Source organism: Lipotes vexillifer, unplaced genomic scaffold (genome assembly GCF_000442215.2).
Source record: "Lipotes vexillifer unplaced genomic scaffold, Lipotes_vexillifer_v1.1 scaffold496, whole genome shotgun sequence".
NCBI lineage: Eukaryota > Metazoa > Chordata > Mammalia > Artiodactyla > Lipotidae > Lipotes > Lipotes vexillifer.
This window is the reverse complement of record NW_006786690.1, coordinates 5,394,911-5,419,797: the sequence shown is the minus strand read 5'-3', so window position 1 is coordinate 5,419,797 and position 24,887 is coordinate 5,394,911. Positions and strand designations below refer to the sequence as shown.

General features: G+C 40.2%; 1 protein-coding gene across 2 annotated transcripts in view; it reads right to left on the bottom strand.

Annotated features, from left to right (window-relative positions):
- Positions 1-2,701: 2,701 nt before the first annotated feature.
- Positions 2,702-24,887, bottom strand: part of USP48 (ubiquitin specific peptidase 48) — a 71,223-nt gene continuing 49,037 nt past the window's right edge. The window contains exons 16-27 of one of the 2 annotated variants that reach the window (XM_007459210.1): positions 21,280-21,404; positions 20,994-21,116; positions 20,636-20,697; positions 20,260-20,370; positions 19,493-19,623; positions 19,053-19,159; positions 16,707-16,811; positions 11,584-11,739; positions 7,832-7,957; positions 6,233-6,281; positions 3,982-4,008; positions 2,702-2,920 (exon numbers count right to left, since the gene is read on the bottom strand). In XM_007459210.1, the coding sequence (XP_007459272.1) occupies positions 2,898-2,920; positions 3,982-4,008; positions 6,233-6,281; positions 7,832-7,957; positions 11,584-11,739; positions 16,707-16,811; positions 19,053-19,159; positions 19,493-19,623; positions 20,260-20,370; positions 20,636-20,697; positions 20,994-21,116; positions 21,280-21,404 (1,145 nt within the window). In that variant the 3' untranslated portion in view covers positions 2,702-2,897. The remainder of the gene's footprint in view (positions 2,921-3,981; positions 4,009-6,232; positions 6,282-7,831; positions 7,958-11,583; positions 11,740-16,706; positions 16,812-19,052; positions 19,160-19,492; positions 19,624-20,259; positions 20,371-20,635; positions 20,698-20,993; positions 21,117-21,279; positions 21,405-24,887) is intronic. The other variant, XM_007459211.1, reaches the window with a different exon arrangement.

Genomic DNA, 24,887 nt, shown 5'->3' with positions numbered 1-24,887 from the left:
ATGCCACAGAAACAAACACACATCTCTTTTAAATTGGGCAGAATGGTAACTGCAGTTCTACACAATAAAGTTCATTAATACACACTTATTCCCCCCAAGGAATGAAGACATCCCAACGGCGACCTACATTTGAGGTGACAGCAACAATCTGTAGCAGAATGGCACGTTGTACACATCAGATTGGGGTTGAGGAATGGACAGAAATACAATGGGGATGGGGGGCAGGGGTGACTTCAAGCTTCGTTTTACCTTCCACAGAAGACTGTCTTTAAAAAACAAAAACAAAACCACATGCATAAGAAACCTGATGGGAAGAGTCTCTGCACCTTTGTGCGGTCATAGTCAAGGAGACAACTATCTCCATCTATTAATACAGACAAGGCAAGAATTGCTTTTAGGTTACATGTTGTACCTGTTTTCCCTGCACAAAGTGGGGAGGGCCACTAAATACACGTATACATGACTGTGTAACTCTGCCGACCGACCGTGGGCGGGAGAGGCCCAGCCCAAGTCTTCCCAACAGGGGCGGCTTGCACATGCAGATTTAGTGGGTCTCGGGCCTGAAAACGTGGGGTTTTTTTTTTGTAGTACGCGGTGCCTCTCACTGTTGTGGCCTCTCCCGTTGCGGAGCACAGGCTCCGGACGTGCAGGCTCAGCGGCCATGGCTCATGGGCCCAGCCGCTCCGCGGCATGTGGGATCCTCCCGGACCGGGGCACGAACCCGTGTCCCCTGCATCGGCAGGAGGACTCTCAACCACTGCGCCACCAGGGAAGCCTGAAAACGTGCACTTCTAATACAGCTTCGCAGTGCTGCTGGTACTGTGGGGCCACAGACATCACTCTGAGCAGTGCAGTGCTGGTAGCACACGGTTAAGTCGTGGGGGCAGGAGATAGAAAACTGCTGGAGCATCGCCTGCTCACACAGGGCCCACACCGTTCCCACCACCTGTGCAGATCAATAAGGGAGCCAGTACTGGGTCATCAGCCTGAAAGACCTACCACAGGTGGTTATTTTGTACCACTGCATGAGGAAAAAAAAGACTCAAGTAACACACTTTAAAACTGTTATTAACAGCCAACTGGGGAAATACATCAGATTTCTGGGTGACTACTGACATGTTTATGTCAATCCCCAGAAAGAACCTTCTCTGGACAAACAGCTTCTTTACAGGGAGGAGGAAGCAACTGCATCAAGTACTAAGTGAACTTGCACACAAGTCTTTACCCTGGGAAAGTAGTAGTTGCTTGGCATGTTATTATTTTATGTTCAGGTTCATTGGGGGGGGCGGGGGACTGCAGGTGTTGGGATCTAAAAATGAGGATTAGCTCACGACCTGGACCTCAAGTCCCTCCTTTCCCTTTGCCGACCTGAGGGTGGGGCTCACAGGTTCCTAGGATGGGTTGTAAGGGTCCTGTGTGCAGTGCTCTCTCCCACACAGACTCATTAAACACCCCCTGCCTCCCCAGGGGGTACGGACTGAAGACACTGCAAACACAGAGGGGAAACTCAGGTAAGAAGTTGTAATTTTACCAAAAAGCCATAATTATTCTGATAAAAAGATCTATTCAAAGGGGATGCTGCCAAGGTTATTGGTCCTCAAATTGAAACCTGACACCCCCATCCGGTATTTCAGTTTAAATTTTCAGAAAAGAGAGGGGTTAAAAAAAAAAAAAAAAGCCCAGCAAAACCCAGGGCTAAATAAAGTGTTAGCAAGAGAGACGCCTGAGTCAGCATCTCGGCCGAAAACTTGTACGTACGTACTCAGAAGAAACAGTGAAACAAACTCCAGCCTTAATTCCTTTGAAAATCCTCCGATATTCTAATGAATCCTGCTTTGGTCACGTGTTGCTAACCAACAAACCTGAGCTGGATGACGTGGCACACTCCACGCACACATTTTTTTTTCATTTTTGAACAATGTGATCTGAAAGATCCTTTCTGGGTGTTTCGGAAGAATGCTTTCAAAAAAAGAGAAGTGAGATCCAAGAAATGGCGGACTTGGAGGATGGGAAGAAGAAACTTTATATAAAAACCCGTGTTATTTTCCAAATGTATTTCAGGCCACTTTACTCTTCAGATAAGGTGGTCAGACTTCTCAAAAGTGCAAGGTGTACTTGATTTCCCACTTTTTAATAATAGCAAAACTGGAGGATGCTATGACATGTAATACATTCGCCATCCTTTCTGAAATGCATGGAAGTAAAAAGCCTTTGAAGACACAAGTGAGACACAATCCCTTGGCTCATTGCAGGAGACACGCAGGTGCACCCTCCTTTCCCAGCACCAAGTCAGAGACCAGCGGGCAGGATGTGAGACAGGTGCACTGGAGCCGACACGGAGAGGAATCTACTCTGAAGACACTTTTCCACAATTACGGCAAGTTCTTCACTTTCATGCTTTATTGAAAGTAAAATATGAATCAAGGACAGGTATTGGTAAGCAGGTTATGTCTCTAAAGAATTACTTTTAGTTCAGAGCAGAATGTTGTCCCATCTACTGTGATACAAATCCTTTATGGACCAACGCATCTGGTATGAAACTCAAGCAAGGAAATATAACAGAACTTTTATTCCCTCCCGTGCCTATAAATCTCATATGTAAACATGATTTACTGATACTGCTACTAAACTTTTTCAGTCTTTACTTGCCCATTCCCCCCCCACCCCCCTTAAATATAAAATTTGAAACATTTCCTTCAAGTCTGATGGCCTTCAGTGCAATCTGCTTTATCTGACATAAGGCATTTGGGGACAGTCACTTTTGAATGGTTTTCTGCCTTGCGGAGGAGTCATGTAATGGTTTAATTCTTAAATCCACTTTTTCTGTAATGCCCTAACATGTCAAACTCCTCTTCCTTTCTGGTCATTTCTTAGCAGTCAGCAAATGTTCAAAAAGATTAATGTCCAAGAAGACCAGTACCTGGGAAAAGAAACACATGTGGAGGTACAGCTGTGAACTGCAAGGTAAGAGTTCATATATTCCATTTGCCAAGAACGCATCACCAACAGGGAATATCCAACTTAATAAATGAGCACAGAAGCCTTTTGACGTTGAAGGATAAGAAAAAATATCAGCAGACTCCACGTTTTCAGCTAAAGCACATTCCTGTTGAAAGCCATGTGGCTGTTAGTTATCTTCACACAAGTTAATCAGATTTTACTCATGCTTTCATTTGATGGCCATTTTTCATAAATAAATTTTTTGCTTTGTTTATTTTGTTTTAACCACATCAGGAGTTTCTGTGTAGTGGGAATGTGTGATAAAAAGCCGCACTGAGAGGGAGGCTTTATTTAGGCCAGTAGAGTGGCTCACTTGTTCGCTTTAGCAAAGAAACCCCGGTATTCGATTCAACCTCATTCTTGGGCAAAGTTGCAACCTGTCACAGACCTCTGGACTAGGACACATAGAATCAAACTGGCAACAGTTAAATCTGTAAATGTCAAAGGTCTGGATTCGACTATGTGCACAACTATAGTGGCCAAGATGTAGTAGGAGGCATTGCCGTTTATCCATTTAAAGTAATAATCCAAAAAATGACTAATTCTGAATAGATCAATGAAACCTTTTCACTGAACCTAATATAATTCAGCAAATTCTTCTCCTCTAATTCTTTATCAGTTACATACAAACTGTTTTGCTCTAAGATGGGACTGACAGGAGGAACCTGCAAAGGTTAAGTATAAAAATCAAAATGCCACTAGCTAATTCCCCAACTGCCCCCCCGAAATGAGAAAGAAAAAGCAGAATGGACATCTGGACGTAGATACGTCTATCACACAGGCCCTATCTGAGGCCTGAGGCCTGAGTGCTGATACAGATAATGAAGAAGCTTGAATAAAAAATGCATTTAACTAAAATTAATTTCAGTCATGAGACTCAGATTGAATTAAATTTTAAAATCAAATCATAGGCTTCACTTTAATAGAAAATTAGAGTATGACTCTGACATTCATGAACAAAACGTGACAAATGTAACTTACCTTTAAACCCTTCTTCTGGCATACACACTGGAAGGAAAAAAACAGAATTCCAAATTGAAAAGATTGTCACTACCGACAGTAATAAGTTCACTTCAATGCCTAAAGACGAAAAGTTTAAAATAACTTTTAATTACCTTATTCACCAATAAACATTACCTTTGAAGTTATAGATAATAATCAAATGAAAATCTTTCTCTTTGTTTTTATTTTTATCAAAGCAACACATATGCATCACTCAAAAGACAAATACTGGGAGAACAAGGGTTGTAACTGGAGCCAACATTCTGCATGATGGGGGGAGGGGGCTGGAGAAAACCATGTGGCCATCACCCTCTCTCCCCCTCCGCCTCCCATTCCCACACTCTAGAAGGAACCACTTTCAGCCCTTGCAGCCACTTCTGGTATTTAACCTCTGTATTTCTAAATAACATGCTTATATTGCTAATTCATCATTTTAGATACTATCTAATCATTTCAGGGAAAGATAAAGATTTAGTTCCTCCACCACCTCTTACATACCACCTGCCCCCGGAGCCCATCCTCCTGACACAGTGACATTTTTTGCTAAGCTAATCTCCAATGTTTACATTATTTGTTATTCCATAATACTGCTCACAGTTGAACTCCCTGGTGCACCTTGGTTATAGTTCCTGTCTGGTATGACTTTGTCTTTCTGGGGTTGGTAACTGCTGCATTATTTATGTGTTTCATTTTCTCTGTACTGTCTCCAATTCAAGTGTAAACTCTGAAAGAGCTGTAAACCTCAAGACAGCCATCTATCACTTCCACTCTTCCCAGGGGACATCCTTTGCCAAAGCCTGCATCCCACTGCTCCAATCTGGATCGGGTGTGCTCAACACCTGCTGCAGAGCTTCCGTCCTGGAATTTCCCCCTCACCAGCTTCTAGGGCATCTATTCCTATGCTGGATCCATGTTTTTGAGTTCCACTGTTGACTTCTTTCTTGATTTACTCTCTCATTTAACAGAGCACACCCTCCCAGAGTATCCTGGCAAATGGTGTGTGAGAGAAATTTGAGGCCTTACATTCAAAGAGCCATCAAGTGTGACGTTAAAATAAAGTCTGTCTAGTTACAGAATTCTAGATTCAAACTCACTTCTCCTCAGAATCTTGTGGGCACTGGTCCATTAGTTTGTCTTCCTGACTCTTCATCCTGTGAATGTGGTTTTTCCTTCCATACCTCTAGATGCTTTTAGGGTCTTCTTATCCCTAGATTTATACTTTATTGTACCAGGCCCTTGGTGCACCCATTTTTTATTTTCATGAATTATTTTCTGTTCTCTGAATGTTCCTTACACATAGACTATTTTGCTCTTTCTCTCGTACTGTTTATAGTTAATTTTTAAGCTTTCTATTCTTCCTGTGTTGTCTATTTTCTCTGGGCTCCTTTTTTTTCTGTCTGTTGACTGACGTCTTTTGGTTTCATGCTCTTTGCTCAACTGTCTGGTGCTCTCTAGCTGTCCATTTCCACCTATTTAAGTGTGAGGTACTAAATAGATGCCTAAAAACTGTTCAGTGGGCAGTGGTGGGCTTAACCCAAGGGTACCTGGGAGATGAAAACACTTTTAAAAAATATTTGTAGGTTGTTTTCTTGAATTGCCCGTTTCCCCAGAGGATCATCCCTTCCTTCCCTCGACTATGGGAGGTAAGAGATGGGCTGCCAGTATTTGAAGAAAGAGCTGGTGGGTGGTCTCCCTGTTTGGTAGGTAATGGGCCTCATTATCACCTTTCTAGGTTAATTTCTTCAAAGAGCTGAAACACAAACTCTTCAGGCTGAGAGGAGGCAGTGACATGAGGGAAGGGCTGTGAGGATCTGCAAGGTAGCAAGCTGTTTAACTGCTTCTTATACAGCTTCCAACCGGCCTTTAGGTTTAGACCTCACTCTTACGATCAAAGGCACCTAGGGCATCCAATTCCTGTGTACCTGTCTGAGGCTCTGCAATGTGAATTAGCTTTGCTTTTTGTTGACCTCTTTCACCTGCAGGCTTACATTTATTTGTTTCCTATGGTAAATTAATTAATTAGTACTGTTTTTCTCCACTTTCTAAATTTTCATAGATATCATTCTTACTATGATCTTTTCAGAGCAATAATGTAAGATTCTACCTTAACATGTAGTAGCTCTGTCCAAGTTTAAAAGTCAAAGCACTGTAGACTAAAGCATCAATAACTGTAATCCCACCTTCCTTTAACAAGTTCCTCAACAAATTCCCAAAACAAGTTGGTCTTTACCTTGCATGACATCATCCATTGCAGCATAATCTGCAATTGGTTCATCAGCCTAGAAAACAAATGATAACAATTCAAAACCACAAGGGAGTGGAAGCCAGTAGGAGGATAACGTCCCATCCACCTCACACCAAAGGCTGGTCCCGAGCCCACCAGTGTGTTGCTCCAAAACACAAATACAAACACTGTCCAGTGGAAAACAGGGTTCAAACCAGAGCTGGCAATGTCCAGGATTAACAAAGGATGCCTTGTCAATGGTGGGTCTAGACTCAATACCCTGATAACCGCACAGACTGCACATTGGATGTGGCACTGTTTTCCTGCTCCTCAAATACCTTTAGATGCAGAAAGGTTCAGATACCCTGAGTTACTAAACACTGATCTAATTGATATGACTTAAGGTGCCAGTGATGACAGCGTGAGTTGGCAGAAATCAATTCAGAATGGTCCTCTAAAAATGCCAATTAGGTTAAAAATACATTTTCATCCCTCCTCAACATCAAGAAAAAAATGCCCATGTCCTTGTTAAGGCAGAAGCCAGCACTGAGTCTGAGCTTGCGGTGGGATTAGCTGCAAGGGCCAAGAGGACAATGTCCAATATGGACTCTAGCTGCCCATCTGAAGTACAAATGCTTTAATTACACAGGCTGTTTCTAGGATTTTACACGGCGTCCTTAGGATTCAGCAAGCCAAAGAGGCTTTCAAAATAATTCCACAGAACCTACAGTTCCAAGAAAAGCAAACAGGAAGGGGGTAGGTAGCAGGATGAGGGGTGTGTGTGTGTGTAGGGGTAGATATGGGCCTGCATCATCATTTCCAGGGGGTAGGTAGCAGGATGAGGGTGTGTGTGTGTGTGTGTGTGTGTGTGTAGGGGTGTGTGTGTGTAGGGGTAGATATGGGTCTGCATGACCACTTCCAGGGCCTAACTTTATCTGACCAGAATTGAGGCTCTACGGTATGAAAAACATATTTCACAGTTCAAAACCTGAAAAATATTCTATCACATCATGTAGGGGGCATGCTTCTAGCCATAAAGAAATAAAAGAGGCAAAGGAAAGTGACAAAGTCAGGCCCTGAGGGAAGGCAGGATTGGTCTAAGGGGCTGGTTCAATGATTCTTCTTCTGTGACAAAGTCTCAGAGCCCCTACTTTCTAAAACACACCTACCTCTCCTAAATCCATTCTCCCCAAAGCCAATTTCCATGCCCTGGACAAGAATCCCATTAAGCCAACTAAAAGTATTTTGACTATTGTGGCCAAGACTTGTGTCTTATGTCTGTTTCCTGTACTTATGAAGAAGGGTGGAGATGCTTTAATAGTAGAAATATGGTGAAGTAATTCGCTGATCCAAAAGTTAGGAAGGAGGTTACATTTAGATTATTTTAAACAAGAATTATTAAAACCCCACAAGACCCAATGATGTTGTGACCTCCAAGTCTCTCATGGCTCATCCAGAGATGGAGAATGTAGAGGCCGGCAAAACTGTCACAGCAGAAGCTTCTTACCACACCCTGCCGAGAACCTGAGGTAACTGTAACCACCACTGCACACAGTTTACACATGAGAATCCCTAGAATCCCTCAGGTAAAGAGCTGTTACCTACCTTTAACAAAATGACAGATTCAGGAATGACGCCAAGGGTTCCGAGGGTGGCACAGTCATCACTTAAAATCTTTCCATCAATTGACAGATTCTGGTCAAAAGGAGCAACTGAAAATGCATGCATGATCTGTGCCAATATAAAAGAAACAAAGTTTGTATAAAGCAAAATACTGAGACTTATACCCTATTTGAAGAAATAATGCATAGATTCTGAGGGCAAAATAAAAGACTTCAGAATACAAAAGATACAACAGTGTACAGTCAGCTCACTTGCTAAATTCCTATTGAGACTCTAATCCCAATACATCTGAGAACATTCTTAGGAGGCCTGATAGAGAATTAGGAGACAATTATACCCACAGGACCTTGTCTTCTGCATCTTACAACCTCTCCACGGGTCGGGGTGCGGAGAAAACAAAGGAGCAGAAGGTGGGGCTGGGCTGACAGCTCCTCTGGTAATAAGGCTTGAGCAAGGCCATCACTGTCACTCCTATCCTGCCCAGGTTCCACATCGTTTTAATAACCAAGTCAATTCCAAATTCTTTCATAAGACCATCTCTAAATTAACCAGAAGGCTATCTAGACTCTTCTCGTTTTGATCCCCTTAGTGAGCAGCCGGGACTACAAAATTCAGCCATTGGGCCTGTCACATATTCTTAGACTGAGTCTTGCCTCTAGGAACCAGAATATGAATTTCTTAAGGGTAAGGGCCAAATACTCCAGCCCAGTTCTAACCAAGTCTTAAAAGTTGAATACATTCAGAAAGACTATTGTGCATAATACTTAAACATTGTTTTCAAATTCAGAAAAATTTTTATCACGTCCAGGTAGTAAATACCAGTGCGAAGTAAGGAGGAGCTGGGCTCAGAGAAGCACACATAGGTACCCTTCAATGATACATTCTAATTCTTTACTTGTGTGTATTCTAGAGTATTCATTTTATTATGCTGCATAACTGAGTTCCATCCTCCTTGAATATGTTCCATTACATGTATCTCATTACACCAATATCCATGTTACGGGGAAACCATTCTACCCTTTTATGCACTCTATTCCTCTACTCTTTGAAAAATCTGGAAAGACAAAACAAGCAGCCCTGAACCAACTGTGTATATAATTGGGCCCAAGAGCTCTCCAGCTGGGAAGACCGTGACCAGAAAAGTGATTTTAGTAACAGTACACAGGTAAATAACAACAGGGATAACAACACCGTCCTCCTCCCTGTTAGGCCAGGTTCATAATTGGACTTCTCAAAAGGACATCAGGCCCTCAGAAGCAAGAAGAGACTGATTAAACAGGGATCTGTAGCTACAGTGCACTGACATCATCAATGATCTGTGTATGAAGCAATGAGCCTATTTCTGGTACATGAGAAGTACTGACGGGACAGTTCTACTGAAGGTAGCCCAGCACACGGGCATCAGGCAGAGGCAACAGCCCCAGTTAGTAAATATGACCCATGAAGAAGAAAGCACAGTTACAGAGGAAGAGTCTGATACCAACTTAATGTGGGCAATGTCACAGCTGCATGACTGTAGGAATGCTAGTTCACACGCCTAAGTGAGATGCACAGGGTCTCTGCACCACCACACAACGTTGGACCAACCGCAAATACCTCTAGACACGAGTTCCATCTCTGAGGGGTGGAGGCTCATACTCTGTATTTTGAGTGCACAGACAAGGACATTTCAATTCATTCAACAACTCATGAAGATTTATTACACCATGTGTTGACTACTGTGCTAGGTACTTAAAATATAAAGTGAATAATCCCACCCCGGAGAGGTCGAGAGGACAAAACCAAGCAGTGAAGATGGTGGCAGAAAGTACACATTGCTCCTAGCGGAGCACAGAGAACGGAGCAGTTAGCTGTGCAACTGAAGGCCAAGACAGGTTTTGCAGAAAAGATGTTGTGAAAGATGAACAGTGCCTACTAGTGAGGAGAAAATGGTATTTCAGAATGAGGGAACAGGCCAAAGGCATGGAGGCCTGTGCCCTGTATAATAATAATTCATAAACCATAAGTGCTAGGAGAATGCTTCAGAAGAATTAACATTCTATAGGTCTGTTTAACAAGCGGGTGCAGCATTGTGGATCTGTGGAGCATAAAAGGAATAATGAAAACTCTGTTCCTACAAGGTGAGCGGCTCCATGCTGCTTGCCATGGGGGTGTGAGTGTGTGGCTGAAATAAGGAAATGCAATAAGGAAAGTGAAATAAGGAAAATTTCCTCCTTTCTAAAGCAAGCAATACTACCCACTCAAAACCTCTCTTTGGGAAAATGGAATAAGACAATTAAACACCAAGCATATTCCGAGAAAGGAGGTGGATAAATTGTACTTTATGGCCTCATAGGTGGATGAATTAAGCAACTATAAATGGGTGTAGCTGCCATCCTATTAACTTGGAAATGTAGTATACCCTAGAGGACAGGCTCCATGAAACATAAAAAAAATGCACTACCTGCTTAAAAAGTCACCCACCACCACTGGCTGAGGATCACATGCATGCCCACCACAAGCTCTAACAGCGCTCAGGTTGCTGGGCAAAAAGGTCCCAACTAGTGGGAGCTTTCAAAGCTACCACCACGGATCAGTGAAGGGAAATTACACTTCACTGCCCTTTCTTTTGACTGTTTAGATCACAGCGGTCCTCGAAGCCAGGACCGGAGATGAGAGGAGGGACACGGCAAAGGAGCCATCCAAGGAAAGCACATTTGGGGGGTTTCCTGTGAATAGCTGCTGCCTTCTAGCAACTCATTTGTGCAGGTAACATGCTCACAGATAGAGGTTATTTCTGCTGACTTTTGATTTATTCTTTAAAAAGTGTAGTCCACAATAAAAAGCAGCACAGGCTTTGAAAATGTCTTTATCCACAGGGGCTCTTTTTGTAATTTAAAGGTTTTGAATGTTCGAGGTTTACCACTGACAGGCAGAACGCCGGTGATAGAAACAAGCTTTCTCAGATGTAAAAGCTACAATAACAGAGTAAAGATATTATGCCGACACATTTATTTTCAGAGCCATGGGTTCAACCAAGGGAAATACTGTTCCCGGGACAATCTGGAACACATCACACCCTCAAAGGAAGCCTATACTTTTGCCTCAATTACAATGATAAATAGCAACGAGGAAAAATGCATAACCAGTGAACCAGGCCACATGCAAGCAGCAAAGAGGGAAATTTGGTCAACTTTTGGGATCTGTATCAGTGACTAAAACAGATAAGAGGCCAGATTTTTTTTCATGTACATCTTGAATTTATCAGCCTCTTTTTCCTGGGTTTTGAGATGTCCCATTGGCATGCTCATTTATAGTACTTTAGTATTGCTACCAGGAAACAACAGTATCGTGAGGCATTTTCATAATGCATCCACTGTGTTGATGTGCAAAAGCAATGAAGGGGGCGGGGGGGATAGAGTGGAAACGATCTCTCCAAAAAGAACAACCCCAACACGTAACAAGTTAAATGGCTCTCAACATTTCTCATTATTATTGGACAGCTACTCAGAATCTGCTCAAGTTTTCAGAATCCCCAAAATACTTTTCATCTTCACAGAAAGATTCTTGGTTAATTTTGAAAACTTTGAAACTCTTTCTAAAGAAAGAGTTACTTTAATTTGGTGACCCTGCAAGCATTATTCTAAACTCAAAAAAGCCCTCTCTCAATGGCCTAATACTTAGGTGCAAAGCAGAAACTCGCAAAGGGCCTCCAAGTTCAGAGCATAATTAAACAAATGCTATATTCTCCTCACCTGAATTTTCAATTCTTTTAATGTTTGATTAGCAGAAACAAGAAGAGCTTTTTCACCACGAACTTTTCTATGTCGCATACTCCGCCGAATAACTTGCTTTTGGTAGGCTATATAATTTTGATGGGATATCTTTTGCCGCTTTGTTCCTCCGTTGCTCTATAATAAAGATCCGAAAAAAAAGAAAGCACTGAAATTACCCACACTGGGACCCGTGCTCATAAAGTTCATCAGGCAAGCAAAAGCAATTTATTTATCAGACTGTTAACCATCTGAAATTCAATATCAACAGTGAATAGGAACTCGCTGGAGTTTCTTAGTAGGCTCAGACAAAACTGAAAAAATTAAACAACAAGTAAAATACACTTCTCACTGCATATAAGCTCCAAGATTTTAAAATGTATGTATTATAAAAAGGAGATTTAAAAGCAAAATAAGTTTGACCTTGGAAAGACAATTATGATAAACCGAAAAATTTTTAAGATTATTAAACTTAATCCAGTCAGTGTCAAAAGGGAAAGAAAGGGGTGCGGAGGCAGGATAACTGTTCTGGATAACAGTCTAAACTGATACAAAACAATGCATATCTTAATTGTATGCTGTTTTGAGGAGGGAACATTGCTTCAGACACATTTGGGATAGGTGAAGAAATCTGAGGTTGGGTAAACAGGACACTGTCTTTACTGATAAGCTGGTTTAAGAACTTGGAGGTAGAATGCCATGATGTGCACAATTTACCTAAAGATGGTTCAGCAAAAAGTACAGGCATACATATGGGTATATTATATTGTACTAGTCTTAAGAAAAAAATAGATGAGACCCAAGTATCTTTCTACAATACTCCAATAAATGCCTCATCAAGAGGTTAACAGTCAAGATTCTTCTGCTAACCAGGACAGGGAATGAATGAAACAAGATTTTTAAAATAATCTTTTCCCCTGGTTTAATTAAATCTGGATGAGGTAACCCCCAGGCTCTGCCTCTGGTTTCCAAAGTTGTCACTGAGTGTCAGGTGTGCATCATCAGAGTGGTTTAGGGGTCATTATGGACACAGATGCCACCTATGCATCATCAATGGAGCTCCAGAGATTTACAAAGCAGAGAGGATCAGGGGGTAAGCAGAAGAGCATTTGTTCAGGGTGACAGGCCACTGGCTAGGTGCTGCACAACGCTAGATTCAGCTCTAGCTGTGCAGCTAATGAGGCACACAGGTGATTCTAACATAAGAAACAACGTGGGAGTTAAAAAAAAATTCATGACACATTTTTCTCAATCTCAACTATTCAAGAAAAGGTGAAATTGGACCTAAATTTCACAATTAGGAATATAAGGGAAAATATCTACAACAACCTAAAATTTTACTTTAGAAAAATATAAAACACAACCAAATGACAAAGCCCTGAGCATTAAGCAAGATATATATTTTTAATGGGTCTAAAAGCCTTTCCCAGAATTTCTTTTAAATCCATAGAATTTAAATCGAACTTATCTGACAAAAAGCAATCCACTGGTTTTAGAAGGCTTTCAGTTACCTATGTAATATCCAATACTGGGTACATTATTAACCTAAATTGTAGATAAGGTCAAAGTCAAAGGAAGTGGGTTGATCTAGCTTAGAGAAAAGAGGAAAGGGGATTTGTTCATTTCCATTAAGGACAAATAGAAATGCATTATTTTATATTACAGGGATTTAAAACAGCAATTACAGAAGCTTTGTATTGAGATAGTGCAACGTATCACAAAGAAAAGATCTGAAGTTTCATTAGGTCCCATTTGTTTATTTTTGTTTTTATCTCCATTACTCTAGGAGATGGGTCAAGAAGGATCTTGCTGTGATTTATGTCATAGAGTGTTCTGCCTATGTTTTCCTCTAAGAGTTTGATAGTTTCTGGCCTTACATTTAGGTCTTTAATCCATTTTGAGCTTATTTTTGTGTATGGTGTTAGGGAGTGATCTAATCTCATACTTTTACATGTACCTGTCCAATTTTCCCAGCACCACTTATTGAAGAGGCTGTCCTTTCTCCACTGTATATTCCTGCCACCTTTATCAAAGATAAGGTGACCATATGTGCATGGGTTTATCTCTGGGCTTTCTATCCTATTCCATTGATCTATCTTTCTGTTTTTGTGCCAGTACCATACTGTCTTGATTACTGTAGCTTTGTAGTATAGTCTGAAGTCAGGCAGCCTGATTCCTCCAGCTCCATTTTTTGTTCTCAAGATTGCTTTGGCTATTCGGGGTCTTTTGTGTTTCCATACAAATTGTGAAATTTTTTGTTCTAGTTCTGTGAAAAATGCCAGTGGTAGTTTGATAGGGATTGCATTGAATCTATAGATTGCTTTGGGAAGTAGAGTCATTTTCACAATGTTGATTCTTCCAATCCAAGAACATGGTATATCTCTCCATCTGTTTGTATCATCTTTAATTTCTTTCATCAGTGTCTTATAATTTTCTGCATACAGGTCTTTTGTCTCCTTAGGTAGGTTTATTCCTAGATATTTTATTCTTTTTGTTGCAATGGTAAATGGGAGTGTTTTCTTGATTTCACTTTCAGATTTTTCATCATTAGTATATAGGAATGCCAGAGATTTCTGTGCATTAATTTTGTATCCTGCTACTTTACCAAATTCATTGATTAGCTCTAGTAGTTTTCTGGTAGCATCTTTAGGATTCTCTATGTATAGTATCATGTCATCTGCAAACAGTGACAGCTTTACTTCTTCTTTTCCGATTTGGATTCCTTTTATTTCCTTTTCTTCTCTGATTGCTGTGGCTAAAACTTCCAAAACTATGTTGAATAAGAGTGGTGAGAGTGGGCAACCTTGTCTTGTTCCTGACCTTAGTGGAAATGCTTTCAGTTTTTCGCCATTGAGGATGATGTTGGCTGTGGGCTTGTCATATCGGTTCTTTGTGGCTGTCTGGAGGGGTGGGATAGGGAGGGTGGGAGGGAGGGAGACAAAGAGGGAAGAGATATGGGAACATATATATATGTATAACTGACTCACTCTGTTATAAAGCAGAAACTAACACACCATTGTAAAGCAATTATACCCCAATAAAGATGTTAAAAAAAAAAAGAAAGAAAGAAAGAAAAGATTTGAGGAGGCCGACATTCTGAAAACTCTTGACATTCTTCTGGGACCAACTACTCTTTTCAAAACGGAAGGTTACACCTTTTTTGCAAGACAAAAATGTTGAAAACATTCTAGAGTATACAACAATGAGAAGGAAGACAAAAGAAAGTTCAAAGTACAAAAAATAATTGTCATAAAAAACAATGTTCCCCAAATATTCTCTATCGTATTTATAAAAGTGAAATCTGTTGTCATCTGCATCTGAGGAACAGAATAGCAATTTAAAAATTGCTGTGGGTATGACAATAATAGGTAAAACTAGACATTAAAGTTTCCCTAAAATCTAAATCACTTGAAAACGTTTTTAAAAGTTTTCTAAATAACTCTTAGGCTGAAAAGTAAAGCTTGAAATGACAGAAATAAGGACAGTAAGAACACAGATATATATCTAGCTTTACAAACTTATTTACAAAGTTTACCAGAAGAATAGGGATTCCCAACTGATTATTAAACCATACTCCCACTAATAAATAAACTACCAATCAACTACCATGGTACTGCCGGCCAAGCAAATGAAAGAAAATGGAGTCCTAAATCAGGATGGACACAAACACTTCTATTTAAAATATATCAATGGAAAAAGCAAATACACTAGCTTGTAGATCTGACCTGAAAAACGGACTGTAGAGGAGATGGGAACATAAAACAAGTCGACAACAAACAAGGTTTGTTATGTTTGCAAACTCCTATTCAAGAGACGTATTACTTAACTCAATAATCTCAAAAACCATCCCAAGGAACAGAAGGCATACATGTACATAAATTTTAATGAGAGCATTATTTATTATAGGAAAATATCCCCACAAAACTGAAAACCTACATCCCTATAAAATGTATGGATTTGGTTAGCACTGGGACAAGGGGGCCCTCCAATGCTGAGGGACTGAAACACAAATTTGGTAGGAGTGGCTGATCACGGTCAGCAGCGCCTGACTTTGTTCTTCCACAGGTGTTTTAAAATCAACAAATGCTGACATATCTCTTTATGCCAGTGGGAAGCTACAAGAAACATTTACCTCAGGGAGACCAAGATTCAAGTCAAGAGTGCTTTTCAGACTTTCTTAATCACAGTTGAAAATGAAATAACAGTATCAGTATGTATACACAGGGAGGCCAAGAAAGCCAGATAATCTCTGCTCTGTAACAGATACAACAGATGGCCATTTCATCACTTTTATTCCTTCAGGGAGGATGCTAACCATAATCCGACTACACTATTTTTTAGCAGTAAAGAAAGAACACAAATATCTCTAATTAGTTAATTAAAGCTAAACTCTAATTAGAGTAGAAATTCCATGAATTTAAGGTAAATCTAGAATAAATATCCTGGTGTATAATGGTCTGACTTTTTGAGAAGCTAAACTTATCTACATCACATATCAACCCAACATATTCCCACGTTATTTCCTGTTCTTGACATTTTTCTCCAATATCACTGTGAACATGAAGAATATAATCAAGCAACCAAATAAGAGGGGGTAGAAATACCATAACAAAATACACAGAAAATAGGTAATTTTAATAGAAAAAAAATGAAAGACTAACGCTGATTCTAGTCATTTACCTAACACGTAAGAGACCCGAAAGTCTCTTCTATAAACTCCAATATTATAAAGGCTACTGTGTGTTTTCCTTGTAGTCAGGGAATCTGAGTTTAATAATTTTTTCATACATAAAGATTCCAGGATTAAGCAACAAACCAAGATATGGGTTAGTTTAAGTTTTCTTTCCAGGTAAAAACTGAATCATTTCAGTATATTTTCGCCTTTCTTGCTTAATAGCACATATTAACTCTAGAGTAAGGTAGCCCATGGCTTTTCCTGAGAAATCAGGACAGCTACAGCATGCTACCCAATGCAGGAAAGCGGGAAAAAAGGGGTTCTGAGAACCAACATCCTACATAGGCTCCGCAGAGATGTCCAAGAGCTTAGAGTGACAGCTCTCAGAACAGCAAAAGGTGTAACAATGAAGAGCAGCTTCAACACATACTTGATTAAAATCTGGATCTTTTTCTCCATCCGGTTTAGCTTCTTCCTTATCCTCCTCTGTTTCAGAACTACTCACATTTAGCTCGGGAGCTGAATCCTTCATCACCTGAATGTGCCAGGAAAAGACAGAAAAGTAGGTCAGACCCTAGGAAGGCAAGGTATGGAGGCTGTGGGGCTTTTTAAATTTTTTTAAAAAATACATTTATTTATCTATCTTTGGTTGCGTTGGGTCTTCGTTGCTGCATGCGGGCTTTCTCTAGTTGTGGTGAACGGGGGCTACTCTTTGTTGCAGTGTGCGGGCTTCTCACTGTGGTGGCTTCTCTTTGTTGTGGAGAACAGGCTGTAGGTGCGTGGGCTTCAGTAGTTGTGGCACGCGGGCTCAGGAGTTGTGGCTCACGTGCTCTGAAGCGCAGGCTCAGTAGTTGTGGAGCGTGGGCTTAATTGCTCTGTAGCATGTGGGATCTTCCCAGACTAGGGCTCAAACCCATGTTCCCTGCACTGGCAGGCGGATTCTCAACCACTGTGCCACCAGGGAAGCCCAGCTGTGGGGCTTTGACTGGCCACCTTTATCAAGAGGAGGCACGCCTTTTTCAATGGTGGGATAATAGATCAGATAGAGAGGATCAAGACTCTCTCTTTTCTGTGCTCTTTTAACATGTTAGCTCTTATCCTATGATTTATTCTTGTATTTAATGTGTTTGCCACAAATGTAAGCGGTCTCTGCAGAACAGTTATCAGATTTTACAATGATGTTATTCTGCAGAAGTTCAAAGTTGCTCTACATTTTCCCTAGTACACTGATTGTCAAGCCTTTTCAAGTTCAGACAGGAGTCCCAATGCTCCTTGAGACTGAGAAAATGAAGGATGGATGAAATACTGCTATCAAACTAAAAAATAATAATAATAAAACTTTACCTAAATTGGATACTATTTTGTACTAGATACCAATATGTACATGCACTAATAGGTACAAAAGATATAAGAAAATTCTAGGGGAAAAATTGAGACATTTTTACTCAACTTCATTTTCTCAGCAAATTAGGAAATGAGGCCTTAATTCAACTTGTGAAGCAAAACCCTAGACCATTAGAGCATAATTTGTAAGTTACCCCTTCTAAAATAATGTGTTTGGTAACTATCATCAAATAAAACACATTCTATTTTGTCTTTAATTCCCAAAACCTTGGAATCAAATTAACGAGATGTCCAGAGATATGGGTCAGGATCTACCTAAGAGCCATTCCTAATATAGTGAAAATGCTCCAAAAACAATCCACAGCAACACCCCTGCTCCCAAATTATACCCAGATCTGTCTACTTTACCTACCCTTTATAGATAAAAAAAATGCAAGAGGCTCTAAACTGGCTGTCCTTCTTTCCGTTATGCCCTTACCAACTCCAAACACAATGGCCAGGGTGACTTTTTGAAAGCATAATGAGAACACACCATGACCTCTCTTGAAACTCCAGTGGCTTACATCTACGCTTAGAATAAGATCCCAAATCCTTGGTATGATGTACAAAGGCCGATAAAATTTGATCCCTCATTACCTATCACTTTCCCTCCTTGGAAGAAACTTCTCTCTAGACCAGTGCTGTCCACTGTGGTAGCCAGAGGTGACGCATGGCTATTTAAATTAAAGTGAATTAAAAACTCAGTTCCTCAAGTCACCCTAGACACATTTCAGTGCTCCACAGTCAAATGCGGCTAATGGCTACGGTGTAGATACAGAACATCTCCATCACTGCAGAAAGCTCCACTGGGCAGTGCTGCTCTAGATACAACTTACTCTGTTGCTTGAGCACATTAGGCTTATGGTTTTGCCTGCACTACACATCACAGGCTGACTCTCTGACAGTTAATGCTTAGGTAAAACAACTCCTCCTCTGACGCACCTTTCATACCCATGCCCTATCTAACAATGCACCTCCGCCTCTATCCGTCTCTCGCTTTACTTTGCTAGATTTCCTTCAAAATACTTGTTTTTGTCTGAAATTATCTTATGAATTTATGGGCTTATTCTTGATCTACCTCACTAGGTACAAATATTCTTGATGGTAGGTAACTTCTCTGTCTTCTGCACCACCTGTATCCCCAGCACCAAGACCATTCCTAGCACACAGCTGACACTCAATCAATATTTGTGTTTCGATTAATAACTGACTAGATCCACATAAATCACATAACTATTCCTTTTCAATTCTAGTCCAATGGTTCCGCCTGCACCATCCCCTCCCACCAAAAAAAAAAATAAGGCAACCCTAGGCCATCCTCAGTGAAAATCCAACAGCAAGTCAAAAGGCAAGCTTGATCATTACTAGGCACGACCACAAGAGGGACTGGTACCTTCTTATTATCCACGACTTTATGGACGTAGATGGTGGCTTGAGTGTATTCACGCAGGTCCCTCTGCTGTTGACACAATAACCCTTCTCTACATTCTGGACAGAGTTCTTTAAAAAAAAAAAATAGCAGTGGTTGAGGAATTGTTGTCAAAGAATGAAAGATCTAAAAGAACATATCAAAGTTACCAGAGTGTATTCATCAAAATATTACTCATATTTTCTGTTAACCATTGTATCCTCTTGTACGCAAATAAGGAAATCCATTTACTGTCGACAAACATACTAATAATGAGATAATTATATGATACCTCCCATCTGCGGAATATACTTTGGAACACCACATGATCTTTAAGTAGAAAATACAACATTGACATACTCCTTCCTTCCCCCTTAAAACGCCAACTTTTAACTACATAAACCAAAAGCGATATGAAAACTTACTAGGCTCAGAAATATACTGTGTTTCTGAAGGGTTTGCATCTCCTCCTTCAGTTCTCATAATTTTAATTACATGATCCACGACAAAGAGCTTTTGTATCATTTGCCACTCACTGGGCCATATGAGAGCTATACTGTGCAAAAAAACACAACACGCTTTAAGACACAAGGACATTGTCCATCTCTAAACCAGAATTATCAAAACCAATATTTAATACAAATAAATTAAGAAGGAAAAGATACATCAACAAGGAATAGTAGTTTTTTCATACAAAAAAATGTTACAACAGCAGTAAAACAAAATGGACTGAAGTTATCAATACATGGATCAACACGGCTAAACCTCAAAAACCAAAGAACTTAGCTACAGAGGGATAAATTCTATATGATGTAACCTAGAGACACTGTCCTGGGTAGCAGCAGCTTGGAAGGAGAAAGGACTCCAGGAAGGAGAAGGGAGAAACAAGAGCAAGGTAGCCTCAGGCAGCCTCTTGATTTTTATGGAGAAGCAGTCTTTTTTTTTTTTTTTTTTTTTTTTTTTTTTTTTTTTTTTTTTTTTTTTTTTTTTTTTTTTTTTTTTTTTTTTTTTTTTTTTTTTTTTTTTTTTTTTGAAAAAGGCAAGTGCTCCACCTAGCAGAGAATATCAGAGGAAATAACCCCACAATTCAAACAAATTCTTAAAACAGACTCTTTGTGTCAGACGAGAAATTTCCTAAACATGTTCTATTAATCACTAGAAAAAAAAAATTACATGAAGAGAAGAAACTCACAGTTTAGAATCTTCTTTGGTCATGGAAGCAAATGTAAACATGAGGCCCCCGTGAGGACACAGAAGAGCACTGTTTCCAACCGATGACACAGGACTACACCTTGTAGGTTTTCTACTCAAATGAAACAAGGAGGATCAATATACTTCACTTTTGCACGACTCAAGAGAAGATTTTTTTACGATGATTATTTTTAAATTAGAGATATATTTTAATGATAGTAATTAATGTGTTTCTCAGGATTATTCATTGAGATTATTAGAAAATAAAACTTTCAGTATATGCTAGTAAAAGTAAGGTACTACAATCAGGATCCATGAATTCTTAAGAATAATAAAATCAACAATGAAAAAGGAAATAGAAACTGTTTGGTATATACCTAACGAATTTTCGCCATTCTTCTACAAAGAACTGTGATACAATGTAGAGAACATCCGTGTCCTAGAAAAGAAAAATCAGATGCAAGTATCCATTAATTCACTGCATTCTTAACCTAAATCCTATAGGGAAAATGTCTCCATATACTGTGGTTTTCCTCTTTCAAGCTTCATAAATAAAATGGAAATACAGCCCTCTGCCAAGCAAGCAGAACTAAGAGTAAAATCCCCCGGATAAGAAAACTATACAAATGAGAATTACAGAAGCTCTCAGTTGTTCTGAAACCACTGTTCAACAGGAGCTTGGCAAGGGTCTTACAAAGGTGAGATGAATTCTATCCTTTGTGGGAATCATTATACCTCTGGCCAGTTACTGAGACACGGTCTGTTTTTGTCCTGGAACAAATTTGGAAGAGAAGTCTTTTGCTCATTTGCAATCATCTTATGCAAGGCTTCATTTTCTTCTCCTTCTCTTTCTAAAATCTGAAAGAGAATGAAGCAGGAAGCAATCAACCATCTCCTGCTGACAGCACAGGACCTGCCTCCTCCCTAACCCCTACCAAGAGTGCAATGTCAGTTCTCCTGGGAAGTCAATCCAGGGAGGTGGCATTATAATTTCCACAGATGTCAGGACAGCGTGCAGCACCTTGCACTGTGAACAGCATTCTCTGTAACTTGGAAACTCGGGAGCCTTTGGAAAGTACTGCTGCAGTTTGCTCCACGCCTCTTTAGAAACAAGCCTTCTTTCATTTTCAGATATGCATAACTCCCCTAAGTCAAAAGGGGGGGGGCCGGAGTAGAGAGAAAAGGTTAAAAAAAAAAAATCAATATATACCCTCCAAAAATCTATTTTGTATTTCTTAAACTTAAGACAAATTTGTAGGGCCTCTTTTCCTTCTGTTCTAAAGTACTGTAATTCTCTCTCTTTCCTTAGTTTCAAAGTCTCTAAATTTCTAATTTCATCGAATTCTAAAGAAGCCAGCCATTCCTTTGTCCTTAATCTAGGCCTTTCTTCCTACCAGTGAAGGAAGCACTAAAAGGGCTTCCAGGGATCCTGGTGTCCCTGGTGCCACCCCAGGGGTTGTTTAACAGTATTTCATCTGTATTTCATCTCCGCCCACATTCAAATGCCACAATTTCCTGCAGAACATATTTTGTCCGTTTCACCTTATTACTTTACTAAATTCATCCCGAATTGAAATGCTATTTTCAAAGTTGTGTGAGACTCACGCTTAAATAGTAAAGCAATCTACTGTTCAATCGTAAAACCATCTGCAGTCAACTGACCCAGTTGGTTTGCTATTACTACTGCAAACACCCTGAACCCCGTGGATCTTTAAAAATCCTAGAAGAGGGCTTCCCTGGTGGCGCAGTGGTTGAGAGTCCGCCTGCCGATGCAGGGGATACGGGTTCGTGCCCCGGTCCGGGAAGATCCCACATGCCGCGGAGCGGCTGGGCCCGTGAGCCACGGCCGCTGAGCCTGCGCGTCCGGAGCCTGTGCTCCGCAACGGGAGAGGCCACAACAGTGAGAGGCCCGCATACCGCAAAAAAAAAAAAAAAAAAAAAAAAATCCTAGAAGAGAAGAATCAGAGTGCTAGTCACCACTACCCTTCATTTCCTCTGAAGATCACAGGAACGCCCAGATGCCAGTGACCCTCAATCTCAGCAGCCCCTCCTCCGCTGACTGATACTTCCGGCATTTCAGGCCCTTTCTCCTCACTCAACCCCTCACTGTGTTTGTGGTTCCAGTTTCTATTGCTTCAGCTGTTCCCAACAGATAATTAGTGAACTGCATATAGTACCTATATGGTTCTTTACCCAGACAACCATCTTTAAGTTTCCAAAGGAAAATGTGTTTCTACCCACATTGGCAAGATACTTGCATGTTTATATGAGTAAAAAAGACAGGGGCTTTCTAAATGCAGTATCATGATTCTTTGCTTTATGTGTTTTATAACAATAAATAAACCAAGAATCAGAGAAATTAATACACCCAGAGTCACCACAATTGGTGGATAATGGAGCTAAGATATGAAACCAGACCTCTCTCATCTAAACCCCATAATTTCTAATGCCTCAAAATGCATCTTCTTAACTTCCATCCGTCACCTCTTATTGAGCTTTGACTAATCCTAAGATATGATTACTTTGCTTTAATATACGTATTACCAGAGAAAATAGATCACAATGTAAAAATTAACTTTATTTCTGAGTAGGCTGTTAACAAATTTCCGCTGAGGTTATGAAAACTTACTTTAAAATGCTATCCTGGGGCTTCCCTGGTGGCGCAGTGGTTAAGAATCCGCCTGCCAATGCAGGGGACACAGGTTCGAGCTCTGGTCCGGGAAGATCCCACATGCCACAGAGCAACTAAGCCCGTGCCCCACAACTACTGAGCCTGCGCTCTAGAGCCCGCGTGCCACAAGCCCTTGCTCCGCAACAAGAGAAGCCACTGCAATGAGAAGCCTGTGCACCTCATCAAAGACTGGCTCCCACTCACCGCAACTAGAGAAAGCCTGCGCACAGCAACAAAGACCCAACACAGCCAAAAATAAATAAATAAATGTTTTAAAAAAAGAAAGAAAGAACTCCAGGGCAATTATACTTTTTAAGTGGTTTCCTTTTTTTTTTTTAAGGGACCATTCCTCTGTATACATATGTTATAACCCAATCTGGTTCAGAAAGGGAGAATATAGGAAACAATGATGCAAATACACAAACATATTTTAAACAGGATTCCACAGACTCTCTGGATACACTGCCTCTTGTTTTGATGTAAGGGTGCTTTTACTTTATGACTGGTTGTATTGTAAGATGTGCATTACTCAGGTAATTAGAAAAGAACGCAAGTTTATTTCTAAAATCAGCAATGTATTTTAATAAGTCACTTCACTGCAGTCAGCAATTAAATACTGCGGTCAATATTAAATACTGCAAGTCAGTACTAAACGAAGTCCTCTACTCTACCCCTAGTCATGTTTCTAAATTTAGTTTCACATCATTTTAATAACTACCATGATTTAATGTATCTGAATAGTTCGACCTCACAACAATAAACTTTTACTTGTGACATATGAATTTTTAGAAATTAGACTTGTATCCTGCAATATATAACATTGCTTCTTAAATCTTAAAAGAAAGCCAATAAACTAAAATCATTTTGTAAGCAACATCTCCCAATACAAGATCAAACTAGTCATGAGAGATTGAATCCACCAAACATAATTCGATAACCTAATCCCCAAAGATTCTTCTGGTAAAAATAGAAATCTAGTTAACAATGAGTTTAGATTCTGGATAAATCCCCTCCCCGACAAAATCTAGTTCAAACTCTAATACTTTGGGGGCACAGAATATCCAAAGAACTTGTAAAAAAATAAATTAAAAAACTGCTCAGCTGCTTAGTAAACAGGTATAATAAACAAGGTAAGTTAAGGAAGGGTAACCACTAAATGAATATAAAATGAAATGGATAAGAAAGCCTGATGGATAAGGAATATCTGCAGTAAATGCTAAACTCTATGATAGTAGCAAATCATATAATGGAATATATAATCCATTATTAATTCACACAAAATCCGTGATAAATATACACAGGCTTTAGAATATAAAAAGGCACGCGGGATCCTCCCGGACCAGGGCACAAACCCGCGTCCCCTGCATCGGCAGGCGGACTCCCACCCACTGCGCCAGCAGGGAAGCCCAATAAAAATGTTTTAAAACTGCATTTACTTCCAGTTCCTCCTGAAACACCATTAAACCACAGTAAGGGGACCTTTTTTAAAGACACAAAATCATAATGATGGATAAAAGAAAACAGATGGGACAACAGAAACAAATAATTTAGAAGCTTAAAGGCAGATGGATAAAACAAGAAAAATGAATTCTAAACTGACAAAAGAAGTAACCCAATTTACTACACATTAACCCAGTTACTACACAGAACTGGCCCCACAAATCCAGGAATTAGGGGTACCCAGAAGAGAACAGACTAAAAGACTATCTAAGAGGTAGTTAAAATTCTGAGTTGCCCTTCTATACACCCTACAGATACCTGCCCCCGCTATCCACAAAAGACAACACAAGCTTCTCTGATGATATAAAACCTAAGGCCTCTGCACTGGGGGACACAAACCCGAGATAAGAGGTAGTGCGCTGAGATGCGGATAAGTGAATGTTTCCATACAGAATGCAGAGACTCCCAAGCCCTCCTCTTTACAGCCCTGGAAGTGACAGCCAGCGCTGCATTTTCCA